Source organism: Strigops habroptila, chromosome 20 (assembly GCF_004027225.2).
Source record: "Strigops habroptila isolate Jane chromosome 20, bStrHab1.2.pri, whole genome shotgun sequence".
NCBI lineage: Eukaryota > Metazoa > Chordata > Aves > Psittaciformes > Psittacidae > Strigops > Strigops habroptila.
This window is the reverse complement of record NC_044296.2, coordinates 3,634,310-3,660,791: the sequence shown is the minus strand read 5'-3', so window position 1 is coordinate 3,660,791 and position 26,482 is coordinate 3,634,310. Positions and strand designations below refer to the sequence as shown.

The following is a 26,482-nucleotide window of genomic DNA, read 5'->3' as shown; positions in this document are numbered from 1 at the left end:
ACAGCGCCCCCTGCGGGCGGGGAGGAGCGCGGCGGGCACGGTCGGTGTCCCGGAGCCCGGCCCCGAACCGCATCACCCGGGGCTGCGGGTGGGACCCTGCGGGGCGCCGTGCCCCTGCCTCCAGCGCCCGCTGCTGCCTCACTCCCGCACGTGGTTGTCCCCTCCGCCGGCCGCAGGCAGGGATGGAGCTCCCCGCGGTGTGACGGGAGGAGTTACCGGCTGTCCGCGTTTCCATAGCGGCGGCCTGAAGTTTTAGCAGCGATCCTGGTCTGTGCCGGGCTGGAAGGGAATGCTGCAGAGCCCGATTTGCGTATCGGGCTGCCTGGGAGGCTGGCTAATTGCCTTTCTGCTTAATTAGCTTGTGGGGTTGATGATAAGGAGGAGAAAGTGCTGGAAAACCTCTCCTGGCGCAGCGTGTCACCCCGGCTCACAGGGTTTCCTCCTGAAGAGGATGCTGCGTGCACCTAGAAATGGAGCAATTGGAGCCCGGGGAGTGAAAATAGAACTTGGGAGACATAATTTCTACATAAAAAGTGTTTTTAATAAGCGATGGTTACTGGAGAGAACTTTCTATGCGGGAAACAAACACTGACCTGGGTGGGAGGGCGGCAGGATCTCAGGGCTGCAATCACCACCAGCAGGGTGGTGTGGACACAAGATGCCACAAGGGAGCGTGACCAAAGGGACAGCAGCACCTTCCACTGGACCAGGTCGCTCCAAGCCCCTGTGTCCAACCTGGCCTTGAACACTGCCAGGGATGGGGCAGCCACAGCTTCTCTGGGCACCCTGTGCCAGCGCCTCGGCACCCTCACAGGGAAGAGCTTCTGCCTCAGAGCTCATCTCAATCTCCCCTCTGGCAGGTTAAAGCCATTCCCCTTGGCCTGTCCCTCCAGGCCCTTGTCCAAAGCCCCTCTGCAGGTTTCCTGGAGCCCCTTTAGGCACTGGAGCTGCTCTAAGGTCTCCCCTTCAGGAGCCTTCTCTTCTCCAGGCTGCCCCAGCCCAGCTCTCTCAGCCTGGCTCCAGAGCAGAGCTGCTCCAGCCCTCGCAGCAGCTCCGGGGCCTCCTCTGGCCTCGCTCCAGCAGCTCCACGTCCCTCTTGTGCTGTTGCCCCAGAGCTGGATCAGGACTGCAGGGGGGGGTGTCCCCTCCCTGACCTGCTGGTCACGCTCTGGGGGTGCCTCCATTCCGGGGACACACCACACAGCACCCCCAGTGCCTGGTTAAAAGGGGTGCGCGGTCCCTTTAAGCCACCCGGAATAGGCGGGTCCGGGGGGGTGTGTGCCCACTGCGCCTGCGCGAGGAGGGCTCTCGGGGCGGGGGGGGTGGAAGGGGAGGGGGGAGAGAGGGCGCGCGCGCGCGCGGGTCTGGGAGGCGGCGCGCGCCCCTCGGGCCCCGCCCATCGCCCCGCGGCGTCACGTGACTCGGCGGCGGCTCCCGGCGCGGTTGGACGCTGGAGGCCAAGATGGCGGCGGAGCTGGTGGAGGCGAAAGTGAGTGAGTGAGGCGAGACCTCGCCGCGGCGGGGCCCGGGACCGGGGCCCATGGACCGGGCAGGGCAGGGCCGGGCCGGGCCGGGCCCGGCGGGGGCTCCGCGGGTGGGGCGGCACGGCTCCGGCCTCGGCCACGGCGCCGGTACTGGGAGCCGAGGGGGCGGCGCCCTGGGACCGCCCCCCCCCATTTACCTCAGGGGCTGCCCCGCCTCAGCCCTGGGGCCCGGCGGCAGCTCCCGCTGGACCCCGGGCCCGGCCCGAGAGCCGCCCGCCGCTTGGCTCGCTCCTGCGCCGGGCCCCGGCTCCCCCGCGCGTAATTCCCGGTGATTAATTGGCGCAGGTGGTTCTCCCCGCCGGGCTCCGGCCGCTGCTCCCCGCGCACCTCGCCTCCTCCCCGCGGAGCTGCCCCGCCGCGGCCTGCCCGGGGCTCCCTGCGGCCGGTTCCGGGTCGGGGTACGGAGCTGTCCAGCCGGGCCCCGCGGGTGGAGCGCTCGCGGAGCCGTTGCAGCGGGCTCGGCTTTGCCCGGCGGGGGATGGCGCTGGGACGAGCAGTGCCCCGCGCCGAGGTACAGATCTGCGAGGTGGGGGCGGCCCCTTGGGCCGTGGGGCGAAGGGAAACATCTTCACAGCAAACGGGCCTGAAGTTGTGTTGTGCTTCCGAGGTGTCCCGTGCACCCCCAAAGGCTTTGCGGGGTACCCCGCTCTGCCATGGGTTACTCCTGCTCCCTCTGGGTCGTTCTCCAGGAGCCAGGACTTGTCCGTGTCCTGTTGTTGGTGTGTGGAACCACAGAGACCTGATTGGTGGCACTGGAGTGGGCTTCACCCCACAGCCTGGCAGGGAAACTGGTGCTGAGGGTGCTTACAGAGCAACGGCAGCAGGTGGGAAGCGTTTCATGCCTGCAGGATCAGCCCATCAGTGGGGAAATGGGATTTGGAGAGGTTTGTTTTAGGAGACATCGTCTACTCCCTGCCCTTGGGCCACTCGCCATGTGGTGAACTGAGCCCAAGGCTGCCGAGGAGGGAATGTGCTTCCAGGGCATCATGGTTGCCCCCACAGCGGGTGTTTAATGAGCTCTGTGCCACTCACATGCGAGAATTCCTGGGGGAAGGAACAGACTTTAGCATTAAAGATCTCAGTAGTTAATGGGATCTCTCGTGCTATCGTGCAGGTCCAAGCCTTCGTGACAGGGGGTTTTTTGAAGTTCCTTTGGTTACTGCTCAAATCCTTCTGGCTCTTAAATCCTTCAAAATGGGAACTGCAGGACACCATCAGCTTGAAACTCCACTTTATGCACCAACAGTCCCAAGTGCCCAGTGGAATAGGAGCATGAGTGTGGGAATACCTGTCTGCCGTGCTTCTGTGGCTTCCCTGGTGCTGTTTTGGTGCATTTACCTTTGCAAATACACTGTTCAGCCTCAGAGAGGACAACACACTCTCCATTTTGTAGTTGAAGAAAACTGAGACACAGAAACTGGGTTTCTCCCAAGATCACTCAGGTGGGATGCAGCGAAGCAGCAGGATGATCCAGATCTCTTGAAGCCTGACTTTCTGTCAATTAAACATCCTTTCTTTCCTCTTTAAAGTTGTCTGAGAGGGGAAAAAAACCCTCTCATCAAAGGTATTTTGGGACACATCATGACTGCCAAAGATTTTAACTACAGGCAGTGACGTTTTTGTAGCATCTTTTGGGCTTCCAGATCAAATGACAGATTTCATGAGAAAGGAGAAAATAAAATGGCATTTTCCCTGTAGTCTAATTCCCACACATGCGACAGAAGCGGCTGTTCAATGTTGCTGGAGTCAGTAGGAGCTTTCTTAAGTTAAAATTTAAACCCAAAAAAAACTCCATCAAAAAACCCTTTGTTTCTGTTTTAGTCCAGAAAATTACAAGGCTCCTATTAACTTCCACAGAAATCTGATTTTTATACATGATTTCTTAATTTTAATCCCCAAACAAGAGCGGAGCATAGGCTGGATTTCTGCTTCGGTTTTCGTTTGTTACTGCAGGACAGCTGGGGTTTCTTCTTGAATTCCCACCCTTCCCACAAACCAGGGAGGATATTGAGTGAATCCACATGGATACCTGTCAAATATATTTTTAGGGCAGCTTGTGTTTTCAAAAGCATGTACTTGATAAGCTCATCTTGTGCATTCGTAAAGCTGCTTTGGCATAAGAGAGAACTGAAACATCAGCATGAGCGGGCTCTAGCACAAATAATTGCTACTCCTTACCCTGATGGAAAATTACCTTCATCCATGACCCTGCTGGCTGTTCCAGGCACCTGAGTTTCCACAGGAGCAGGAGAATGATGTTTTGGAGACAGAGGTTGGTTTTTATTGCTTATCAAAGCACTGCAATTGGTTCATCCCGGTGCAACAGCGGAGGCAGCTGCTGGCTGCGGCCATGGGGGAGTGCTTGGCAAAGCACCCAAATAGAGTTTGGAGGCATTGTTCTCATGGGAACATGCTGCTCTCTTTAATAGTCTTCTAATAGCTTTCCATGCTCTAAAATACTTGACTTTTTTCAAGGATCCTGTCCTTGTGGGAATGGTTCTGGAGGGGTTTTGCCCGTACAGGTGCACTGAAACACAGGACAAAAGGACTGGCAGCCCCAGCTCGCTTAAATGTCACCTGCCATCCAGTTCACGTTCGTTTGCTTCCTTTGCCTTCCACTAGTACCAGTTTAGATGCAGTTTTTAACGTAGCTCTGGGAAGTCTGGATGCTTGGAGCTTCCACGCCCAGGGAGTTAATGTGCTATTTCAGCGTGTGGGACTGCTCTTTGAGATGTTTTCCTTTGTGCTCACACTTGCTTCCAGTTGACCCACCTTGAGGATTTATCTGTAGCATTTATCACAAGTGGTTTTTGAGTCATTGGATGACTGTTGTGGCATCTCTCTGATTTTTGCTGATATTTCAGTTGATGGTCTCCTCTATATTCACTTTACTCAAAGAAGCACCTAAGAAACAGTATGATACTCAGGTGAATAAGAGCTGATGAAGGCTTGGTGCCTTGTCAGGGAGTTTTGTGGTGTTTTGGCTTCTAGTTGTGGTATATAATGAGAACTCACACTTTGCATTCTTATAACTGTAAGGACGTCTTTACTTTTTTTATCCCTTAGAACATGGTGATGAGTTTCCGAGTCTCAGATCTTCAGATGTTGCTGGGTTTCGTTGGCAGGAGTAAAAGCGGACTTAAACATGAACTAGTCACCAGAGCGTTGCAATTGGTGCAATTTGACTGCAGCCCTGAGGTTTTCAAGAAAATTAAGGAGCTCTATGAGACTCGCTATAACAAGAGGAGCTCTGAAGCTGCTCAGCCCCAGCCCCAGCAGCACCGCTCCGCTGAGGCACTCTCCATACACTCCAGCTACGACCGCGGGAGCACCATTCCCCGGACTACTATCACCACCACTAACATTGACTATCCTGCTCTCTATGGGAAATACCTTAACGGACTGGGGAGGTTGCCCCCCAAAGTTGCAAAGCCTGAAGTTCGCCTGGTGAAACTTCCCTTCTACACGACCCTGGATGAGCTGTTGAAGCCAACAGAATTAGGTGAGTTTTCAATAGGCTGCTGCATTCACAGTGGGCTCAGCCTGGGAGAGAAAAGTGGTTCTGGGTTAAGTGTCAGAAAGGTGACAGTGTTCTCAAGGATCTGTGACAGGAGGAGAGGCTGATTAACGGGGTGGTGGGTGCCCTCCTCTCCCTGCTCTCCCCCCTCAAACTTAGAGAAGAATATTTCTGTCTGTTTTTTCCCCCTTTGCCTTAGAACAGGTCTGTGGTTGCTTTGAGATGTCGTTTGAAATCCTGTCTTGTTTGGCTGTAGCTTTCCCATCCTTCGTTGCAAATGCTGCTGTGTTGCATGGTGCAGTCTTTCCCTGTGAAGCAGAATCTGTATTCCATCCCTGTAACAGGGCATGGATTGATGAAAATCATTCCATGTGGGTATCACACCTGTGCTAAGCCAGTCTGCTGGCACATGCTACACTCATGCTGTTTTCCAGTGCTTAAAATACCTGACCTAAAGCCTCCTGTGGATGAAAGGGGGTGGCACGCACAGCAAAGAGTATTTCTGACTCATTTTGTGCTTCTTGTAGCTATTTGTGCCTGATGCTGTGCATTTTGAGCTAGGAAAACTGGAAGAAGTGCTTTTTTTCCCCTCCCTGGGGCCAGGAGACTGATTTTTCATCATTTTAGTTTAGAAACAAAGAGGATTGTCACCAGTGTTCCATAGAATGTTCTTGTAGCAAAGACAGTGTGTGTGGAGGGGAAATATCATTGTCAGCTGCACCTCAGCATCTCACAAAGCCCATGTGGTGATATCAGGCTTCACTTCTAAATGAACCTGGCACTTGGGAAGCTGCCTGTCTTTGGTGAAGACAAGGTTTGATGTGAATGTGGATTGGAGGGGAAAAGAAAACGTAGATGAAGGTGTGATTGTGCAGGTACAAAAGAAGGACCAAGTCGTCAGACTTAGGTAGTTTTCATCTCCATTCATCAGACTTTATGTAGTTTTCATCTTCATTTGGTGGCCTTTAATATGTTAATGCTGTGACTGTTGAAACAGTTGAGGGGAGATTGCTGAAATAGTTTAAATGCTCTTTGGGGAAGGAGTTAGTTCAGCCTTAAATAGGGGGTGGCATTTGTTAGTCAGAAACACAAATGTGTTTGAAAGGAAAACAAATTCTCAAGAGGTGAAAACATCCAGAGGCAGGAGGAGAGCCTGGATGTGCTTACCGTGATTAACAGATTTTGTTAAACATTGACATTAAATCTTCTGCATCAGATCAGAAGCAAGGTCTCATTATGTTGAGTAGCTGACACCTCCCTCGGGTCAGCTTGTTCCCTGGAGCACGTTTGACTGATTTTCCCTTCTGATGAGAGTGGTTTCTGTGTAACGGCGGGGGATTGCTGGTGAGGAGCTGGGCACGAGCAAAGCTTCAGTCTTTGTCCCAGTCAATGTTCAGAACCTAACAACATCTTCCAGACACTTGTTTAATTTTCCAGACCTGGTGACCTGCAGTCCCTCCCGCCAGAGCCAATGGAATGAACAAGCTACCTGTAACAGCCAGGTGCTGGAATAACGTCCACATGAGGAGTTATGCTTGCGTGGGGCTCTGCTTAGTGTGCAAGGGTGATAAAACAAAGTGCTCTGAGGAAAATGAAGCATTTTTCCATATGGAAGCTGCAGCAGTTCATGCTTCATTGCCCAGGTTTCCTGCTCTGTGCCTGCACCAAGCATAAGCTCCTTGTTAACCTCAGAAACTCGTAACGTGGAAGTAGCTGAAAGAGATTTAAGATTTTGAATCCACTTGGAGACACCCAGCTGCTGTTGTAGTACCCTAGGCCACAAAAAGAGCTATTTTAAGCAGATATCCATGGTGGGAGTAGGGGAAGCTTAATTTATGTGTTCCAGACTTCAATTAGAAGCATCTTTCCTAATGACAAAGCTCTGTTGCCTCTCCAGGATGATTGCCTTGAGATGAAAGGTGAGGTGGGCGCTGCCTGAGTCGGTCTGTAGGCAGAGCAGGTTCCCTGAAGAACTATCAGATTACTATTAGACTTGTAGACAACGGTGGCTTCAGCTAAAAGCAGATAAATTAGGTCCATTGCGAGCCAGCCAGTACCTCATATTTGGTAACTGCAGACACAGTTTCAGTCAGTGGAAGTACTGAGTTTAGCATCTGAGTTATCTACATGAAAACAGCTTCTGCTGCAGCTTTCCGGTCGGGTCTGAGGGCCCTGACTTGAGAGAATTTGTTCTAATTTACTGAAATCGCCGCAATTCTCTAGGGTGGATAAGGCTTAAAATGAAGATTGATCAGATACCTTCTTAGAGGGAATGAATCCTCACATCCCTCCTGCGCTGTATGTTAAGTAGGTGACAAGGAGAGTGTTTGTGTGAGCCCGGTGGTGTCTGAGCACCTTGCTGATAAGTGTACGTGTGCACTGGCACCTTTCTGGGCTGAAGCAGTGTGAACACAGTTTTTGACAGTCACAGCGTGCTGTGAGGGCTTCTGAAAGGGGTTTTTGTTCTGAACATGAGCTGCGACAGCCCGTGTTCACTGTGGATACTGAGGCTTCTGCTCTTCTCCGGGAGGCACGCCAGAGGGGACCTTGGGGTGCAGCTGCAGGAGCACAAGGCCATGTAGTCTGCGAGGTCCTGCTGCTGTCTCTGTACGCAGCCTTGTTTGGGTTTCTCCCTCTGATAATACCTGCAGTGGTGTTGCTCTTCTCTCATGTCTGAGTCCTAAAGCTGCTGCTTCAGCTCCCTCCTCCTCTGAAGCTGGATTTCAGCTGCTATGACCAGGGCCACTGATTTTGTGGCGAAGGCAACTGCCTTCTCCTGCTGCAGGGCAAACACCGCTGCCATGAGGGAGCTCCAGGGAATCCCAACAAACGCACGTGCTTGTGCTGATAACCATGGTATGTGTTAAATGAGTCCTTCCCCCTCTTACAAATATGAAAGGTGCTGTACAGTCAACTTATCATAGAACCACAGCCTGGTTTGGGTTGGAAGGGACCATAAAGCTCCTCCAGTTCCGGCCCCCTGCCACGGGCAGGGACACCTTCCACTAGAGCAGGTTGCTCCAAGCCCCTGTGTCCAACCTGGCCTTGAACACTGCCAGGGATGGGGCAGCCACAGCTTCTCTGGGCACCCTGTGCCAGCGCCTCAGCACCCTCACAGGGAAGAGCTTCTTCCAAGAGCTCATCTCAATCTCCCCTCTGGCAGGTTAAAGCCATTCCCCTTGTCCTGTCACCAAGTAGCTGCTGACAACAGCAGAAGTCTAGTGGAAGGTGGCAGGGGGCTGGAACTGGATGAGCTTTAAGGTCCCTTCCAACCCAAACCAGGCTGGGGTTCTATTCGATGTGTCACAATAGCGAGCAAATCACCTGGTTTGCAGTTCAGGAGTGGGCTAGTTTTGGTGCTGGAAAACTTTGCTGGAGAGGTGACAGTGAGTGTGTTGGATACTCCATGGGCTTTGACTTCCATCAGCATCCCCTGCGGGTTCCAGTTGGTGCTGTGGGCAGCCTGCGCTCAGCAGCCGCACGCTGTTTGTGTTTTCATAAAGGAAGAGTGAGCTGATAGAGATGCAAAATAAAACACAAACAGCTTCACAGTTTTTCTAATCAGGTTTGCTTTGTCTTTGTGTAGCTGAACAGAGAACAGCGTGTCCATGGGCAGTTATTTAAGCAACAACATTAAAACGAGAGCCCTTGTGAAATGCTTTACTTCTCGCAGCTGTTTTGCTCAAGAGACATTTGATTGGAAACTGGAATTAAATGAAATGAAATGAAATTAAAAGTCCATAACAATAACTTACTTATTTTTTCTTTTGTTCTGAAAGCCCTTTTGTCAGTTTAAAGCTGAATTACCAAGGGGAGGTGTCTGTAGTCAGTGAATGATTTTGTCACCGTGTCCTCTGAGATCTTAGAGCCACTGAGGTTTTATCCTTCCTTCATCTCATCTCTCATACACAGTAAAGTGCATTTCCCTACTTCTCAAATTCTGGTATATTGGCCTTGAATAAACTCGCAGTTGAGGTGATGCAAAGAAAAACACCCAATTCTTGCTAAAAAGATTAAAATAAAAAGCTGTTTTATCACTTCCCATCCGTTGTGTTTGTCCTGTGACTTTCACCCGCTCGGGGCCTCGACTTCAGCTGGAAACTTGCTCTGAGAATTTAACTAAATGTGTCTGAATTGAATGCAAGGTACTAAGTGAAAGTTATAACATGAGTTTTGCACATCCCAAGCTTCATTTTAACCACATTAAATGCATTTGATCTTAAAATCATCGATGGCTAAAAGGCCACAGTTAACGCTGGGTTCTCAGAGGACTGTGTCCAAAAGCGACTGCTTAACACCCTACTTCAAACACACCCTGAAGGTCGTGCATTTAAGTCATGTTTTTTCTCTTACAGCTGGGGTTTTTTTGATGCTTTTAGTAATACTAAGATGATCTTCTTGTTATTTTTGTTGTTGTTTCCTTTCTTTTCCAGAATCAGTCTGGTGGGTTCATGTTTTCACATCATGTATAGGTCTCTTCTTTCGCTGCTTTGAGCTCTAGTCTCCACGCTGTGATGCCACTCATGCTTTGTGCTCATGGATTATTTGAGGGGAGGAAAAATAAAGAAAAAGCAGCTCCAGATCCGCTGTGTATTAGTGTGCAAACTGGCAAAACAGGCAAGGAGGAGATGAGCAAAGCTGTAATCAGTGGTAGAGTTACCAAAATGCACAACGATCAGTGTTCAGCTGGATGGGAGAAAACAAGACTTGGGAATAAACATAGCTCAGAACATAAGTGTGCTTCACAGTGTGGGAAGAGCTGGATATTATCAGTTTGATGTACAGTCTCTTTTTTTCCTTCTCCAGTTCCACAGAATAATGAGAAGCTTCAGGAAAGTCCATGTATTTTTGCATTAACACCGAGACAAGTGGAGTTGATCAGAAATTCCAGGTACTTCTCATTGGGCATTAACAGTGCAGGAAAACATTGCTGTGTGATTCCTCAGTGTTCCCTCTGTGGAAGCTTTTGTTCTCTGCAAGGAAACACAGTTTGTTTGAGGACATGAGCAGACAGGCCGCTTCTCATGCAAAGCAAATAGCTCTGGGGGAGGTGGGAGGTCCAATTTCACCCATCTAGGTCCCGACGTTTCACTTCTGCTCCTCTAATCTTGCCTTTGAATGGTACATTTGGGCAGGAAAAGTGCAATGAAATGGTTGGTGACCCAGGTTGTCTGCTGAGCTTGTGTTGTGAGTATTTGCCCATTTTTCTTTGCATCGAATGTTCAAAAGCTATCCATGTAACAGTGCCCCTGAAAGAAAGCTTCCTTGTTGTAAAGGCTGCTATAGTAACTGTGTAAGAAAACATCTTGCACCGGTCAGGATTTACCCTGACCTCTGTCACGATACAACTTTTGATTCAAACAATGAAGCGCCCCAGAGATGTCAGTGCAGGCAGTGAGGCTTCCTCTTTCCCTGACCTGTCCCCTGGCCCTTGCTGTGGGGAAAGGACAATGACCCAGAAGAGGTCCTCAAAACTAAGCAGAAAACTCTTAAATATTTCTCTTCACAGTAAAATCACGGTGTTACCATGGAGTTGGTGAAATATGATGTTTCTTGACTCTTCAGTGCTTGATTACTGTTGTGATCCAGTAGGTCAACAGGGGCAGTGCAGGGGAAGCTGCTTGAAGAGTTAACAGGGAAATGATAAACCGCAGAAGTCTTTAAGGGTGATAAGAGACTACACCCTTTTGTCATAGCTGATTCTTGATGCTCTTTTCTCCATATATTCAGATTTGTGACAAAACTTACAGCCAGTGGCACAAGTATTTCATAGAAGGGCTTTCAGTGAGTCTTTGCTTGTCTCAAATGACCGCTCAGCACAGGTCCATCATCTTCCCCTGCTTGTGGGTGGTACCCACATAGGTGTCCCCCCGCTCTAAAACTGCCCTGGCAGCTCCTGTCTGTCAGCTGAATGGAGCTTCCATCCCTTCCACCCCCAGTGTCTAACCATTCATACTAAAACTCTGAGTTGGAATGTGAAATGCTGTCAGAGGCAACTCAAGACTCATTTGGGGATCTTACGCTTTGTGTCCTGGCAGAAATGAGTGTATGGTTTCACCTGCGTACAAAGACCTGATAAAATACCCTTGTTCTGGGGTCTGTTGCTTTCCTGGTACCAGCTGAAATCCTGTTATGATCAGCACCACTGAATTCAGTGATATTGAGGTTGTTCTGCTTGTGCCACTGGTTCCTTTGTTTGCATGAGCAGCTTTAGCTGAATAATTGAACAAAGAGAGTCTTGCAAGAACACTCAGGTAGTCCTGACCTTAAATCCTAGCTGTTGTAAATGCTTCCAAATCACCAAAAGGATGCCAGGCAAATCAATAGCTTTCACCCAACACCATTCCAGGTTTGAAAACCCAGAAATAGGCTGTAGGATTGTGCATTAGGGGAAAAAAAATCCTCACAGGAGCACTGATATTTGCAGGGGAATTGTACTGTTTAAATGAAATTCTGTAAAGTAATTCTTTAAAGGTCTATAAAAAACCCCCAACAGCCTAAAACTCTTGAGTCTGGCAGAAGTGACAGCTGAGTTTGGTTGTTCTGGTTTTTTGTGGGTGTTGTTTTATTTTGGGGGCTTTTGGGGGTTCTGTTGCTTTACATAACGAATCTGAAGTTTCTGTTTCTTCTCTATTTACTAGGGAGTTGCAACCTGGTGTGAAATCAGTTCAGGTTGTCCTAAGGTATGTCTGAGCATGGGGCTGATTTAACATCGGAGGCAGGCCAGGGGGGAGGGAATGCACTGCCAAAAGACAGGAACTTTCAGTGTGGCTTTAGTAGCTACAAAGATAACTTACAATAAGTTGCTTGTTCACATGCCTAACACAAGCTTCTTAAACTCGCCTTTCTAACCTCTTCCTACATGTACTGTTTGAGTCAGTGCTGTGGTAGAAACCAGCAGTGTCTGAGGGTTTGCTGCCCAGGTATGAAGCTTGCATCCGATCTGGGAGAGCCGAATGGAATTGGCTTTGCTTTGGCCAGATGAGGGAGCATGGGTTGGTGTGGTGGTGTGCAGAGAGCTTTGAACATGCAAACAGTGTGGCGATATTGAGAGACCTGTTGTTTCTTTCTAGAATCTGTTACACAGACACTAGTTCTCCTCAGGAGGATCAGTACCCCCCGAACATCGCTGTGAAAGTGAACCACAGCTACTGCTCAGTGCCGGTAAGTCAGCTCCGCCGGGACACTGCAACTCGTGTCTTTCAGAAGGAAATTGCTTTACTGATGTATGCAGACAAGAAGCCAGAGTATAAAAGGGCACTGCTTAGTTTAAAGCTAATTTTCTCATTAATTAGCTCTGTTGTTAATAAATTGTTCTTGCAAAAAGACTCGATCCTTTTTACTTTGTGCTTGGTCTGATTGTTCAGTTCCCTTCTACCCCTCTCCTTGAAAAGCGTTGGTGGGTAGAATTTAGTGATGCTGGTGAAGAGATGGACCCATATAGAAGCATCTTGAGTGAAAAAAAAGAAGTGTGTGTGTCTATGTATATATTGAATCTTTCTGCCTTAGGGCTACTATCCATCAAACAAGCCTGGAGTGGAACCTAAAAGGCCCTGTCGTCCCATCAACCTCACCCATCTCATGTACTTGTCTGCAGCCACCAATCGCATCACCGTTACCTGGGGGAACTACGGGAAGGTACGTGTGGAAGGAGGTGGCACAGAACTTCCAGCCCAGCACAGGAGAGCAGCCTTACTCACTCTTTCTCTCCCTGTCTCATTAGAGCTATTCCGTGGGGCTGTACTTGGTGCGGCAGATGACCTCAGCAGAGCTGCTGCAGAGGTTGAAAACCATCGGGATCAAACACCCAGAACTCTGCAAAGCCCTTGGTGAGTATGGCTGCTCCGAGGTGGCATGAGGGCTCAGCTGGCTGCCTGTCACACTGCAGCACTCCTGACAGCCAGGAAACCTGCTAGAAACCTGCTTGGGAACAGCTGCCAAGTTTTCTACAATTTCTTTCCTCCAGTTGTCTAAAACACTTTTGAGTTGAGCAGCTTGCTAAGCTCTACGTCAGTCACATGAAATCACCCCAGAGCTGCGTGTGAGCACAGTGCTCCTGCAGCTCATGGCTCTGCAGAAGCTCTGAATCACTGGAGCTGGATTTAGAGTTTGTCCCCAGGTCATATCGTGGTGGGTGCTGCTGAGAGCCTGTGTCATCGTGACACGAATGGCTTCACGCCTTCACCTGGGTAGTTACGAGCTGACAAACGCTACCACAGCACCTCAGCCTTGACCCACACTATTTCCAAAGGAGGTTTCTGGAGCAAGGGATCCTGGTGGAAATCTCTTGCTGCCCCAAGCCCCTGTGAATCCTGGGGGCTGGCAGTGGGATTTCACCACCAGCACTTTCATATGCCTTGAGAGCTTCAGAGAAGAGATGATCCCGGGAGGTGCTTATCCTGAACCACCCAGGTAAATCATCGTGGTATGAGGCAAATGCAAAACACGACTAAAAATGAGGGGAAATTACCTTTCTAAGGTAAAATCTGACTTGCAGCTCATGAAAGTCTGGAGGAATTCCAGTTACTTCATGGTACTGGTGAGAGCGTTTATACTACTTCGTTCTGGATCGTGATGGTCTTTGAAACATCCTATTCAGATCATGGACAGCTCTTACTGAGAATAAGAAACGTAATCTTGAAGATAGACATTAGTTCATTGGGCAGGAGATGATTTTGGGCATGTCCAGTCTGCAGACACCTACCGCACATTGTGGCACACGCTGCTGCTTCAGCCAGGCTTTTCATCTTCGTGTGAAGTGCAGCATTTCTGCAGCAGATGCTGAATGCTTCTATATCTGTGTGCCACACCAAATGGTGTCTGTGGCAGTTCTGATCGTGTTCAACCACTCCGACAGCCAGCACTTAGGACGTAAGAAATGAACATTTCAATGTGTCAAATACCCACCGTTCTCTGAAGCCCAGGGCACTGACTGGTCTCCCTTTTTTACTCTTCACCAGAACCCTCAATGCACTGAGCAGAGGCTGGCTTTTGAGTTGTCCTAAACTGCAGAGGAGCCTCTCATTTTCCTGTGACACTTCTTGAAACCAGGCTCAGTAGTATGTGCTGTTCCCTTTAAAGTGAGCACTTGCAGGATGGCCTCTCGGTCTGAGTGTGGCAGACAGAGGCCTGGAAGCAGCTTTACATTCAGTAACAAGCGTGTGCCTCTGGTCCTGCTGCGTTAGGTAATTAGCAGCTTTGGCTGGACTCTGGGGCAGAGACCAGTTGCATTTGCTGATAGAAACATCTTGTTTCAGTTCCTTTGGCCTGTTTCTGCTTGGCAGTTGTTTGGACATCTGAAACTGGCAAGAACAAGTAGCTGTAAACTTTGCTTTTGTAGCTCAGGTCTGTTCTGCAAATGATTCTGTATCATGTCCCTTGCAATAGCCCTCAGTACTCACTAAAGCTGCCCTCTGACTTTGGTTGTATCTTGGGGCTCATCTTCTCCTGCATATGCTTCCATCAACTTCAGTATATAAGAAACGTCGTCTGACGGCGAAGATGTTAAGTCCATGGCTGTGGATCCCAAAGCAGTCTTAAGCCAGCTTGATTCTGCTCAGGAAGTCCTAGAAAATCCCATTTCTCCTTCCCATGTATCATAGCAATTGATGCACAGAGAATGCTCTCACAAAGAACTTGACAAAAAATAAAGCTTGGATGAAAAGTCTCCTAATGTGAAGAAAACCCCACCAAATCTTGTAATCTCGAGGGAATCTCACATCTGAGAAGTCACTCTCTAATTAGAGCTGCGTGTAGCAGAGCTGCATGTAGCCTCATTGTCTGGAGACATCTTGTTATGATCTGAAAAGGTCAAAAGAAATGGTTGACTTGCTCCAAAGAAAAGTGGTGATGGAAGTGTCAGAGGCCCTCTCAGAAGCAGTGGCAGCAGCAGCTGCTCTTCAGGACTTGTGCAGTTGTTTAAAGCTAATTTTCTGTGTTGATTCCTCACCGTGATGCGGGACCTGCACGTCTGCTGCTCTTCTTGATTTGCCTGCAGCTCCTCTGGGTTTTCCTTTCAGGATGCAGCAGCGGGGGCAGGAATCTCTCTACCTCCTTTCCTAACATCTGATTCTTTCCAAACATAGGCTGGCTCGGTGCTTGTGACTGGTTTTGCATGGCTGCCTTGCTCTTTGAGCTCTCTGCCCTGGTACCTCTGGGTCTGTTTGTGGTTCCTGTGAAACAATCTGCTGCAATAAATGAGCTGGCCAGTGTGTGAGCTGAAGAGTTACAGCCTGGTAGAGCTAAGAGGAGGCTTGTTTATTTGATGGGGAAATGATGGGATGTGGTTTCCTGTCAAAGCTTAAAAACTTACAGAGGGGAGATTTAGATTAGATATTAGGAAGAAATTCTTCACTATGAGGCCCCTGCACAGGGTGCCCAGAGAAGCTGTGGCTGCCCCATCCCTGGCAGTGTTCAAGGCCAGGTTGGACACAGGGGCTTGGAGCAACCTGCTCTAGTGGAAGGTGTCCCTGCCCGTGGCAGGGGGTTGGAAGTGGATGGGCTTTAAGGTCCCTTCAACCCAAACCAGGCTGGGATTCCATGATTTTATTGTATCTGTGTTTGCTCACTTCTGGGGGGGCTTTCTCTGAATTCCAAGGGGCAGGCAGTTAACCCCATCCTACTGCCACTGATCTCAGAAGGGAATAAAATCCATCATGCTTATGCTAATGCCCAGATAAGCCTAAAGTGACTTCCTTCCAGAAGTCTTGCCATGTGCTAGAGCTCTGTCTACTCTTTCCCTCCCTGTGGGAAGTCCAGGTATGTGGGTGTCTTAGTTCCCTCCGAAGGGGGACAAAGTTAACTCCCAGTTGGCTGCCTTGGTATAATATTAACATGAAAAAGGTGCTCAGCAGCATGCTTTCCTCTGCGTACCCAGCCTGGAGGTTGTAAGAAAGAGGTGGAAGGGTTGCCAAGAGGGCATTAACTATGCAGCCAGCAGCCAGCATTCAGCCTGTGCCCTCATCCCAGTGCCAAAGTCCACTCAGTCTCCTTCATTTGCTCTGCCTGGATGAGAGGCAGCGTGTGCTGGGAGAGCTGGGTTATTGGGATAGGAGGGTCTGCAGGAAAACCTGAGCTTCCTGGCTGACCCAAAAGTGCTTCATGACCTGCCTCATCATGCACAAGGTTTTCAGCTGGCCAAGCAGTGTCTCTGCTGAGCTCTGCAGGTTGCACAAGCCTGGTCCGACACAACAGCGTTCTGTCTCCTGTGTCTCTTTTCCCTGAGGTTGTCACCCATGGGGAAAATGACTCGTACACAGCCAAGGGCTGTTGGTGAGCTGCTCAACCTGTGCTACACGTTGTTTCCAAGGTTTTAAGTTTGCATCTGATAAATTCTGTGCCCTCTTCCTGCAGTAAAAGAGAAGCTACGCTTGGACCCAGACAGCGAAATTGCCACTACAGGTGTTCGTGTCTCGCTTATCTGCCCGGTGAGTCTTTGCAATATGTTTTAATCTGATTCTGTCAAGAAACCCTTTTCCGTTGCCAGACCAGCTTTGCAAACTAATGAACCCTTTTTGCTTGATACTGAGAACTGCCTGGTGATGGCTTGGGTGGGTTTCATTGCTGATCTCCTGCTCTTTGCTCCAACAGCTGGTGAAGATGCGGCTGTCTGTGCCGTGCCGGGCAGAGACCTGTGCACATCTGCAGTGCTTTGACGCAGTCTTCTACCTACAGATGAATGAGAAAAAGCCCACGTGGATGTGCCCCGTGTGTGACAAACCAGCACCCTATGACCAGCTAATAATTGATGGGTGAGTACACCTTTCTGTTCTCCGCTGGCTGCAGCACCATGTCTTTTGCAGCTGATTGAAGTTCACCTCAAAACAGAGTTGGAAGCATATTCTGCTGGCATATAATATTCTGCCTTAATTGTCTCAGGGTGTTAAAGCAAGACTTGACTGTTTGCTGCTCTTAATGTTTGGATTACACTATCTTGGGAATTAAGCCTTTACTGCCTCACTCTTCATCAGGCTGCTGAACCCTCGCAACAGCCGTCGTGGTTGACAGATATTGTGCTGCATGGAATAAACCACTTTATAAGCACCCAATAAGATGATTTTTGATGGGAAACATTTTCCTGTTCTCTTGTTGATGTGGGGTGCTCATCCACCAGCAATTCTTGGCACAATCTAAATTTGATTGGGGGATCTTCTCTGGCAGCTGTTAAACAGAACATCCTGCCCTTGAGATGAAGGTACAAATGCAGGATTTGGGGAGGTTTTTGTACAATCTGACTGTTCCAGTACAATTTCTGTGGCCATTGTGGATATTTTAGTGCCAGGGATGGGAAGGATGCCTCAGCAGGAACTAATTCTGTGGTTTGCATGCCTCTAGGGCAAAAAAGCAGGAGGTTCAGATACACTGGAGGGGCAGAATTGGAATGCTTTGGATATATCGTCTGGGGTGGAGGTTTTGTGGATCCACCTGGGCTCCCTGGGTCTCCCTCTGGGGCCACCCAGTGGTGGTGGATCCCAGGCAGCAGGCTGAGCCTGTGCAGCAGGACCTTGGGGTGTTCAGGGGGACCTGAACCATGCTTTTGGGTCTGGCTGCTCCTGGGGCCGCTGCCTCCCTGCAGTGGGCAGCAGCACAGAGCCCCCCCAGCACCCCCATTCTCAGTGTTCCCGGTGAGGCAGTCCCTCTCTCTGCATGAGGGATCTTCTCTTTCTACTGTCTCACTTTGAACGTGGCATAGTTGGAATAGGGCTGTAAAAGCACAGGTAGGAACTGAAGCAACTCTTTCCCAAACAGCATTTGGGAAGGGTGAGGTGGGAGATGCATGTCCCAAGCCCTGCCAAGAGTTCTCTGGATATGAATTGGGGAAAGGTTGCTTTAAACTTGGCACTCAACTGGTCATCTGGTTTGCTGTCCGTATGGGAATGCTGCCTCCCATATCTCTGGACTAGAGTTGGTTTGCTCTGTCTCTTTACCAGAGAGAAGAGCAGAGGGCTCACTGTGAGCTCAGAGAGCCGGAATGCTACAGTTCAGCACTACAGGAACACTTTGGACATGATGCTCCTGTGTCTGAGTGAGGTTTCATACTGGAAAACTTAAAAATGCAGCTGTGTGCCAAGAGGATTACTCTAAAACCCAGGAGATCTCCCTCTCCTTGGTGCAGACCTGGTGGATGGAGTCCTAGATGCAGACTGCAGAGCGAGCTGGGCTGGCAGCAGGGGCCACCTGAGGCAAGCCAGACAGCTGGCAACGATGCTTGTCAGCTCCAGAAATATGGGTTCTCTAGAGAAGAGCACAATAAATTGCCTGGCTTTTGTCCAAGAGTAAAGGGAGAAACAAGGAGTGAATTAAAGCCAATAGAAATCTCCACCCACCCCCCAGAAGAAGCTGCTTTGCCTCAGAACTCAGCGAGCCTGGTTTCCAGGCTGGGACCACTGACACCCACCGTGGTGCAGCCAAGCAGAGAGCAGCCCTGAGGACTGGTGGAGCAAGCTGCATGGTTCTTGGCTTCTGGAAAATTACCTCCACCCTCCTGGCTTGGATAATTGGCCTCTGATCCAGGTTCCCTCAAAAGTAGGAAGCGTTGAGAGGAATTGTTCAGGTGCACCCAGCTCCCTTGGCACACAAGGCAGTGAAGTGAGCAGATGAGTCTCCACCTGGGTGGTGTATTCCCAGGGCCAGGCTGGTAATATTCTGGGCATTGCTGTGTTTGTAGGTACTGATTTGGTCCAGGACTTGTGGCTTTTCAGACTGTCTGAAGCAGCTCAGGCATAGATAACCTGTTTGCTTTGCCCTGTGGCCAACACCGGCAGGAAAAGCCAGTTCCTTTGAGATCTCCAACAAGGCTGCTGGGACTGAAGGGGAAGGTGTGAGGGGCTGGATTGTGGAACCTCTACAGGTCAGCAATGCACGTGTGAGTGGTGAGGTGAGGAGGAGGTTGTCACTGGTGAAGGCTCAGTGGATCTCTTTGTGCTCAAGGCTGGGCTTCAGCGTGGTTCTGTTGGATGAAGGCAGCCTTCAGACCTCGCTTGAAAGTAAGCTGGAGGGAACCTGGTGGTCTCAGCTGGAGGTTGGTGGTCAAAAAAGGGGGCACAGGCTCCTGAGGAGGTGAGTGGTTGGTCGAGTCTAAGCTCCTCTGGGCCTTGTCAGCTTGTTTGGAATTGCAGCCTTGGTGGTTGCTCAGCTGGGTGATGACAGGACCATCTGTGGAAACATGTTTCTTACTTGAGCTGGGAGAAAGCAGCAACTTTCTCCCACCACTGTGCTGCAAATAGTTCTCTGGAGCTTGTCAGGTTTTTGCTACTAGTTCTCCTTCATACCAAATGGAAACGTTCAAGGCCAGGAGTGAATAAAGCCTTGCAGAACAGTGGTTCCAATCGTAGGTGCAAAGAAACACCCCAGGCAAGGGGTGGGACAGGTCAGAATGAAGCCAGGACCCAGTTTTGGAGGCACAGTGAGTGGAGGCTCGCTCCTTCTGGTCGGTGTCTTTGTCATCGAGGTGTCTCCACTGGGTGTGTTTTCAGTGGGGGACATGGGGTTTTTTGCTGTTGCAGGAGGCTGCTTATATTGTTTTGGTGGCTGCTGGGGAGGCTTTGGAAAACAAAAGGAAGGAAGTGAAGTACTGGATTGCTTAGTTCCTAATGTTGGAGGGTATTTTGCCTTTGCTAATGCCTCAGTGTGAAGGTTCCTGCACCAGCCCTCACCCAGCTCTAGATGGGGCACCAAGAGACCTGGAATCAGTGCCACTGCTTGGAAAACTGGGTGAAGAGGCAAAACTATCTTCTAATGGCATGTAATGAAACTGTTAGTTCGTGGGTCAGGTTCATTGTCAGAAAGGACTGGGGTGGTTTATGGGAATATATCAAGTCCTTGAGGTCCATCTGCTGGGCAGCCTTCTGCTAACACCACATTTCTGTTCAATTTAGGGCTATTGAAGGTGAAGATCCAGTTTCAGGCCCATCACTAAATACATTCTGATTGCCTCAAGCTTACTAGATGGCATCTTTTCTCCCGTCCAGGCTCCTCTCAAAGATCCTGACAGAATGTGAAGATGCAGATGAAATCGAGTACCTGGTGGATGGCTCCTGGTGTCCCATCAGAGCTGAGAAGGAGCGGAGCTGCAGCCCTCAGTGTCCCATATTAGTTCTAGGTGAGTATCTCCAGGGGTGAAGACTTGAAATTACAGTAGGTAATGCACACAGACTGCAAAACTGGAGTTCCCCAACTGGCTTGGGAAAAGCTGTGAGATACCTTAATGTGAGTTTGGCTCTTTGGGAGCTTCCTTTGGACAGACCCTTCATTTTCAGCCTCTCCAGAAATTAACAGCATCATGGGCCTGTGGAGGAGGTCCCAGCCCAGGTGGGGTTATTTGGCAAAGCTGGGTTGTTACAAACAAGTTTGTCAGTATATGCCATGACCCCCAAAATGTCATTGGCAGCAGCCCGGAGCAGCACCGTTGTTCTTGTGTGGGAAAAGAAGGGTTTGCCAAGAAGAGCTGTCTGTGGGGCAGCCGGTGCGAGGCTGTGTCCTTTGGCAGGGCTGCAGTCTGCTGATGGGGTTGGCAGTGGGGTTGTGTAGCCAGTTCCCTGTTCATGGAATCCCAGCCTGGTTTGGGTTGAAGGGACCTTAAAGCTCATCCAGTCCCAACCCCTGCCACAGGCAGGGACACCTTCCACTAGAGCAGGTTGCTCCAAGCCCCTGTGTCCAACCTGGCCTTGAACACTGCCAGGGATGGGGCAGCCACAGCTTCTCTGGGCACCCTGTGCCAACGCCTCAGCACCCTCACAGGGAAGAGCTTCTGCCTCAGAGCTCATCTCAATCTCCCCTCTGGCAGGTTAAAGCCATTCCCCTTGGCCTGTCCCTACAGGCCCTTGTCCAAAGCCCCTCTCCAGGTTTCCTGGAGCCCCTTTAGGCACTGGAGCTGCTCTAAGGTCTCCCCTTCAGGAGCCTTCTCTTCTCCAGGCTGCCCCAGCCCAGCTCTCTCAGCCTGGCTCCAGAGCAGAGCTGCTCCAGCCCTCGCAGCAGCTCCGGGGCCTCCTCTGGCTTCGCTCCAGCAGCTCCACGTCCCTCTTGTGCTGCTGCCCCAGAGCTGGATCAGGACTGCAGGAGGGGTCTCCCCAGAGCGCAGCAGAGGGGCAGGATCCCCTCCTTGACCTGCTGCTCACGCTCTGGGGGTGCACCCAGCACACGGGGGGGTTCTGGGCTCAAGCACACACTGAAGCCGGGTCATGGGGAGCTTCTCCTCACCCAACACCCCACGTCCTTCTCCTCAGGGCTGCTCTTGAGAAGACACCTCCCAGGCAGGTGGCGCAGGCGCTGGGCACCACAGCAGGGTCTGACCCCAGCGAGAGCATCGGGTGTGTGGCATTGGCTCTTCTTTTAGGCAGCTGCTGGAATGGTGTTTGTTTCATGCACCCCTTGGCCTTTTAGACTGGACGTTAGGAAACATCTCTTTACTGAGAGGGTGGTTAAACCTTGAATGGGCTTCCTCAAGAGGAGGTCCGTCTTCAAGCCTCTCCATGTTTGATGCATTCAGACAATGCCCTTAATAACATGATATAGCTTTTGGTCGGGCAGTTGGCCTAGATGATGGTCATAGCTCCCAGCTGGCCGAGTCACTGCATGGCCATGAGAGACCGAGGGTGTGGGAGCAGACCCTCAGCTGGTGTGAGGGGTCTCAGTGTGTCCTCTCTTCCCCCTCCTCAGGTTCCTCTGATGTGAACGGGCTGTTGCCCACCCCCAACAGTAACGGTGAGAACGGTAAGGCCACTGCAGACGTTGTGGATTTAACACTGGACAGCTCCTCATCAGAGGAAGAGGAGGAGGAAGATGAGGAAGAGGATGACGACGATGAGGGACCCCAACCAAAACGACGCTGCTCTTATGAGAAAGGTTTAGTTTCTGCCTGCTGACTGCGGAAGCAGCTCTGAATCTCAGAACGGACAGACTTGAATACTCTGGTGCTTATTAAACTGGAGGAGGGGGATAACGTCCTTTCCCATCTCATCTCCCTTCCTCCCTCATCTCCTTTGACCTTCCTATTCCAAATTAATCATTAAAACGAGACAAAACAAGAAAACAAAAAGCAAACTACAAACGAAAAAGAAAGAAAAAACAAACAAACAAACCATTGAGCTGCTGCTTGGTTGGAAAAAACGACCCCGCTCAAAGCCTGACCCTGAACTGGAGTCGGAAGGAAGGAAAGTTGTGTTCAGCCAGGCAGTCGGAACGCACAGCTCCACCTGCACGTTGCCAGGACAGCCAGCTCCGTGCATCTCCAAAGCTGTGTGCATTTTAATGTCTTGTTAATTAACCATTCCTTAATTAATCTAAAGGGGTTTGCTGGACGTGTGAGTCCGGGGTGGGGCGGGAGGGGGGAGCCAGGGCGGGGGGGTGAGGGAGGTTTGCATAACCCAGGAGGCTTAGAGGGGATTTTTAGGGGTTGGGGATGGGGGGCATGGGGCGAAAGGGGAGAGACGTACAATTGGAATCGCACTGTTCTAGATAGGAGCTCCAGCAGCTCTGCACCTCATGTAAAGAGACACGGTTTGAATCCTTTTAAGCTAATCCGAAGGTAAACGTAGAAATTGTGCGTAGTGCATCACTTTAGTTGAGCAGAAGCCATGGGGAAGGGTTGGGGAGGGGCTCGAACCACAAATCTGTTGTATTTTTGAAGTGCAATAACTTGGTGTTTTTGAAGACTTAAAAAAGGGCTGCGCATTCCCTTTTCGTTGAGGCGGCTTCGTTTCTGGAGGTGGTGGCAGTGACCTGCAGGACAGCCGGACGCCTGGCACGTGAGCAGGAGCAGGGCAGGGGGCGAGGGCTGCGAGGGCCTTCGACAAGGTGCCAGGTGGGGGAATCTCAGTTTCTAGCCAACTACCTCGGTAAACTCCAATTCAGGTTTCTTTCAGTCACGACCCAGTGCACGGCCCGGCACCGGCGCTGCTGGCGGCACTTTTGGCGCAGGGTGTTGAGGACAGAGCCGAGGGACGATGCGTGGAGCCCTGCGACCACGTGTTAAACAGCCTCTGGACTTTCCACTTCTCTGTTCAAGACTTTGGTCCCAGACCCAAAGCTACTGCTATGCTCTTGGTGGCAAAACGTTGTTACTTTTGAGTTTGCAAACGGGGAACCTTTTTGACTTTTGTCTTAGGGAATTTTTGTAATTAACTTTGCAGAAGCAGCTCCGCTGCTCCTGCTTTGACGCCTCTGAACTCTCTTTTGCTTTGGACCTCGCTGGCTTTTCTCAGCTGTAGAGGAGAAACAAACGTTGGAAGCAGGTTGTTCTGTGCCCCTACCCCTCGCCGTGCCCGTGGGACGGGTGGCACGCAGCAGCCGTGTCCCCATGCCCAGCACTTGGGCTGCCAGCGCATCATCCTGTGCTGCACGGAGACCTCCGGGTGAGAGGTGGCGTGGGGAGCTGCTGTTCCCGGCTGCCGGCATGGTCCCAACCCTCCTGCCTCCCCTTGGGCCAAAGCGGCACCAAACTCAACCCCGCGCTTGGGTTAAAGCAAAGCGCGGCCGATGTCGCCTCACCAGAAAAGCCACCGAGGTCCACCCAGAGCGATGTGAATTCCTTGTAGTGACTCGCCCAAAAGTAAAGAACCGATCCTCTAAATGCTGCCGAGCAGGAAGCTTCCACCGGGGGGTTCGGGAGCTTCCTCTCCCGCTTCTCCCCGTCTTTCCCGGTGCAGGATCCCCCCAATCCCCTGCCCAGCTCAGGCGGGCGCCGGGCGCTGCCGGGGGCTCGTCCTCGCTCCTGGCCCTTCCTGCCCAGCTCCGTTTTGTCTCCTCAAACAAAAACTTGAAGGCAAAAGGGGGTTGGGGGGTGCCGAACCCCCCGATGTCCCCTCAGCATCCTGCGGGCGCGTTGCGGCCGGGGGCAGCCGCACCACGAGTCCCCCCCCAGCGACGCTCTCGCTTGTTCGACGTGGACTTTCCTTTTCCTTCTCTCTTTTTCTTCTGTTTGTGTCTCAAGCAATATGTTTTCAGGTTTCAGTGGGGTGGGCGGGGGCTTAAAACAAACGTGGGTAGAGCTCAAAATGTTCGGTTTCACTGTCTGAAGTTCAGTGGCTCGGTCCTTGGCTACACGGTAGCTTTAGAGTCCACTTTTTGTTCCTAATATTTGTATTCTAATTTAATTGCTTTTTTACATTTTCCAGGCCAAGCCACTGTTTGGAAACATCATGGTTGTGTTACTGCTTTCTGTTTGAGTTGGCCAGCTCTTCCTGTACATATGTTTGTTTTCTTATATCCTGTTTCTTTCCTTATTTTTTTTTTTTTTTTTTTGGGTAAAGAGAAGAGAAAAAAAAAAAAGAAAAAAAAAGACAAAAAAAGACAAAAAGAAAATTATTTTTCTTTCCCTCAGTACACATTCTTCAAAGTTCAAATTATAGTGTTTGTTAAATAAAAAGAAAGATTTACATTTAACGCGGTGGTGGCTTTTTGGCTCCGTGGGATTGCTCCTCACCCCAAAACCGGGTCCGTGGAGGGGGGTGGGTTATGGATGTGGTGGTGCAGAAGGACCACGGTGGCCCCACGGGCACCTCGGTGCCACTTTGAATTCCTCCACCTCCAGCGGATTAATCATTTTATTGATGAGGCTTAAAGGCCCAAATCCCACTAAAGCCGCGGCTTTGCCAGATAAACACCCGCTTTGGAGGCAGCCCGTTTGTGAAAACACAATTAGCAAATGCTCTAATCTGCACTAATTACCGCCCGGGCCCTGAGCGCTCCCCACGCACCGCCGGCACCATGGGGGACGCGGGGCCCGGGCAGCGGCGCCCGCCCGGGGCCTCCTTCACCATTGAGTACCTGCTGTCGGCACGGGGGGACCGGGCCCCCGCCAGCCCCGAGCCCCCCGGCCGCAGCCCCCCGGCACCCCCGCGGCCCCCGGCGGAGCCCGGGGACAAGCCGGCACAGTCGTACATCGCCCTCATCTCCACCGCCATCCTCTCCTCGCCCGAGAAGAAGCTGCTGCTCTCCGACATCTACCAGTGGATCATGGACAACTACCCCTACTTCAAGAACAAGGTGAGGGGCTGCCAGACCCATTTTCCCTGACTTTTCCCCTGGTTTTGGTACGGTTTTGATGGTTCAGGGTGGGCAAACGGGGGCTGAGCCCACAGTGCTGGTGTTGGGGTGGGGTCGGGGCTGGCTTTGACTCACCACGTCTCCGCTGAGCCCGATCCAGCATCCAGGTCTCGGGATGGATCCAAGCAGCGCCGGGGGCTGGTTGCTCCGTGCGGGTCGGGCGCTGTTCACTCTGGTGCCTACTGATGCGCACGCGGGGTGGCTGCGGCGGGGCCGCGGTGGCTGACGGCACCTCTCGGCCCAGGAGAAGAGTTGGCGCAACAGCGTCCGCCACAACCTCTCCCTCAACGAGTGCTTCGTCAAGGCCGGGCGCAGCGACAACGGCAAAGGCCACTTCTGGGCCATCCACCCGGCCAACCTGGAGGACTTCGCCAAAGGGGACTACCACCGCCGGCGGGCCCGGCGCCGCGTCCGCAGGTCAGTGGGGCCGGGGGGGTCCTGTGGGGGTGTGTTTTGGGGGCTCAGGGCTGACCCACATGCTCTGTTTCCCCCTCGCAGGGTGAATGTCGGCTTCTACCACCCCTACGCCCTGTATGGCCTCGGCTGCTGCTGCCCCTGGTGCCCCCCGGCACCCCCCGCGCCCCCCCTGGCCCTGCCGGCTGCCCCCCAACGCACCCGCTGGGGCTGGGGCCGGGTTCCTACTCCCTGGGGTCCCCTCCTGCCCCGGGCCCCCTTCTTGTAGGCCCCCCTACCCCTGCTTGGGGCTGGGAAGGGCAGGGAAGCCCAGATGGGACCCCCCAAACTATGGGCAGGATCAGCTCAGGGATGCTCTGGATGTCGCCCCATGTGCGTGTCCCAGTCACACCAAGGGCCCCCCCTTGGATCTCCCACTGCGATGGGGCCTGAGCCCAGAGTTCACATCCCTCAGCGGGACCCCCCAGCACCCCCATGCCCCAGTGGGGACCTCCCCACCCAGGAAAGGACCTGCTGCCCCATGTCCCCCCCCAGGGCCCATTGGTGTCACCCATGGAGGGGTCCCTGCCACCACCACCCCACCCCGCCAGCGCAGGCACATATGGGGCTTAGACCCACCAGGCCCCTGCCCTAATTATTTCCTCACTAATTGTCCCTGACGCCCCTAATGAGCCTCGCGGCTCCCAGGTGTTAAGTGGCATTAGGGCGTCTCGCTGGGGAAGGCGACTTGGCCACTAAATCCCGGGAGATAAACCCCCCAAAGCTCTTCGCGCTCCCGAAAACTAGGAAGCTTATGACACAAAGTAATCCCCTAACGCGGGCCGGGCCCTGTGGGGGGGCTAAAAGGGGGTCCGGGGTGATGGGGCTCGCTCGGGGATGGCGTGGCAGCAGGACTGGGGGGGTTGGGTTTTAGGGTCCCCTCCGCCTGCCTCAGTTTCCCCACTTGCAGCTGGTCCCAACGCCC

At 51.7% G+C, this 26,482-nt stretch overlaps 1 protein-coding gene across 4 annotated transcripts; it reads left to right on the top strand.

Annotated features, from left to right (window-relative positions):
- Nucleotides 1-1,357: 1,357 nt before the first annotated feature.
- On the top strand, nt 1,358-22,341 carry PIAS4 (protein inhibitor of activated STAT 4). 4 transcript variants are annotated; one of them, XM_030509465.1, is made up of 11 exons: nt 1,358-1,489; nt 4,611-5,046; nt 9,868-9,952; nt 11,703-11,744; nt 12,135-12,225; nt 12,571-12,699; nt 12,785-12,890; nt 16,414-16,487; nt 16,651-16,811; nt 20,031-20,161; nt 21,718-22,341. In XM_030509465.1, exons 1-11 carry the CDS (start codon nt 1,463-1,465, stop codon nt 21,921-21,923), a joined length of 1,488 nt encoding a protein of 495 aa, XP_030365325.1. In that variant the 5' UTR covers nt 1,358-1,462; the 3' UTR covers nt 21,924-22,341. The 4 variants fall into 4 exon arrangements, with proteins under 4 accessions (XP_030365325.1, XP_030365324.1, XP_030365327.1 ...); XM_030509464.1 differs by having other exon boundaries at nt 1,373-1,489; nt 9,847-9,952; XM_030509467.1 differs by lacking the exon at nt 11,703-11,744 and having other exon boundaries at nt 1,373-1,489; nt 9,847-9,952.
- Nucleotides 22,342-26,482: the final 4,141 nt, after the last annotated feature.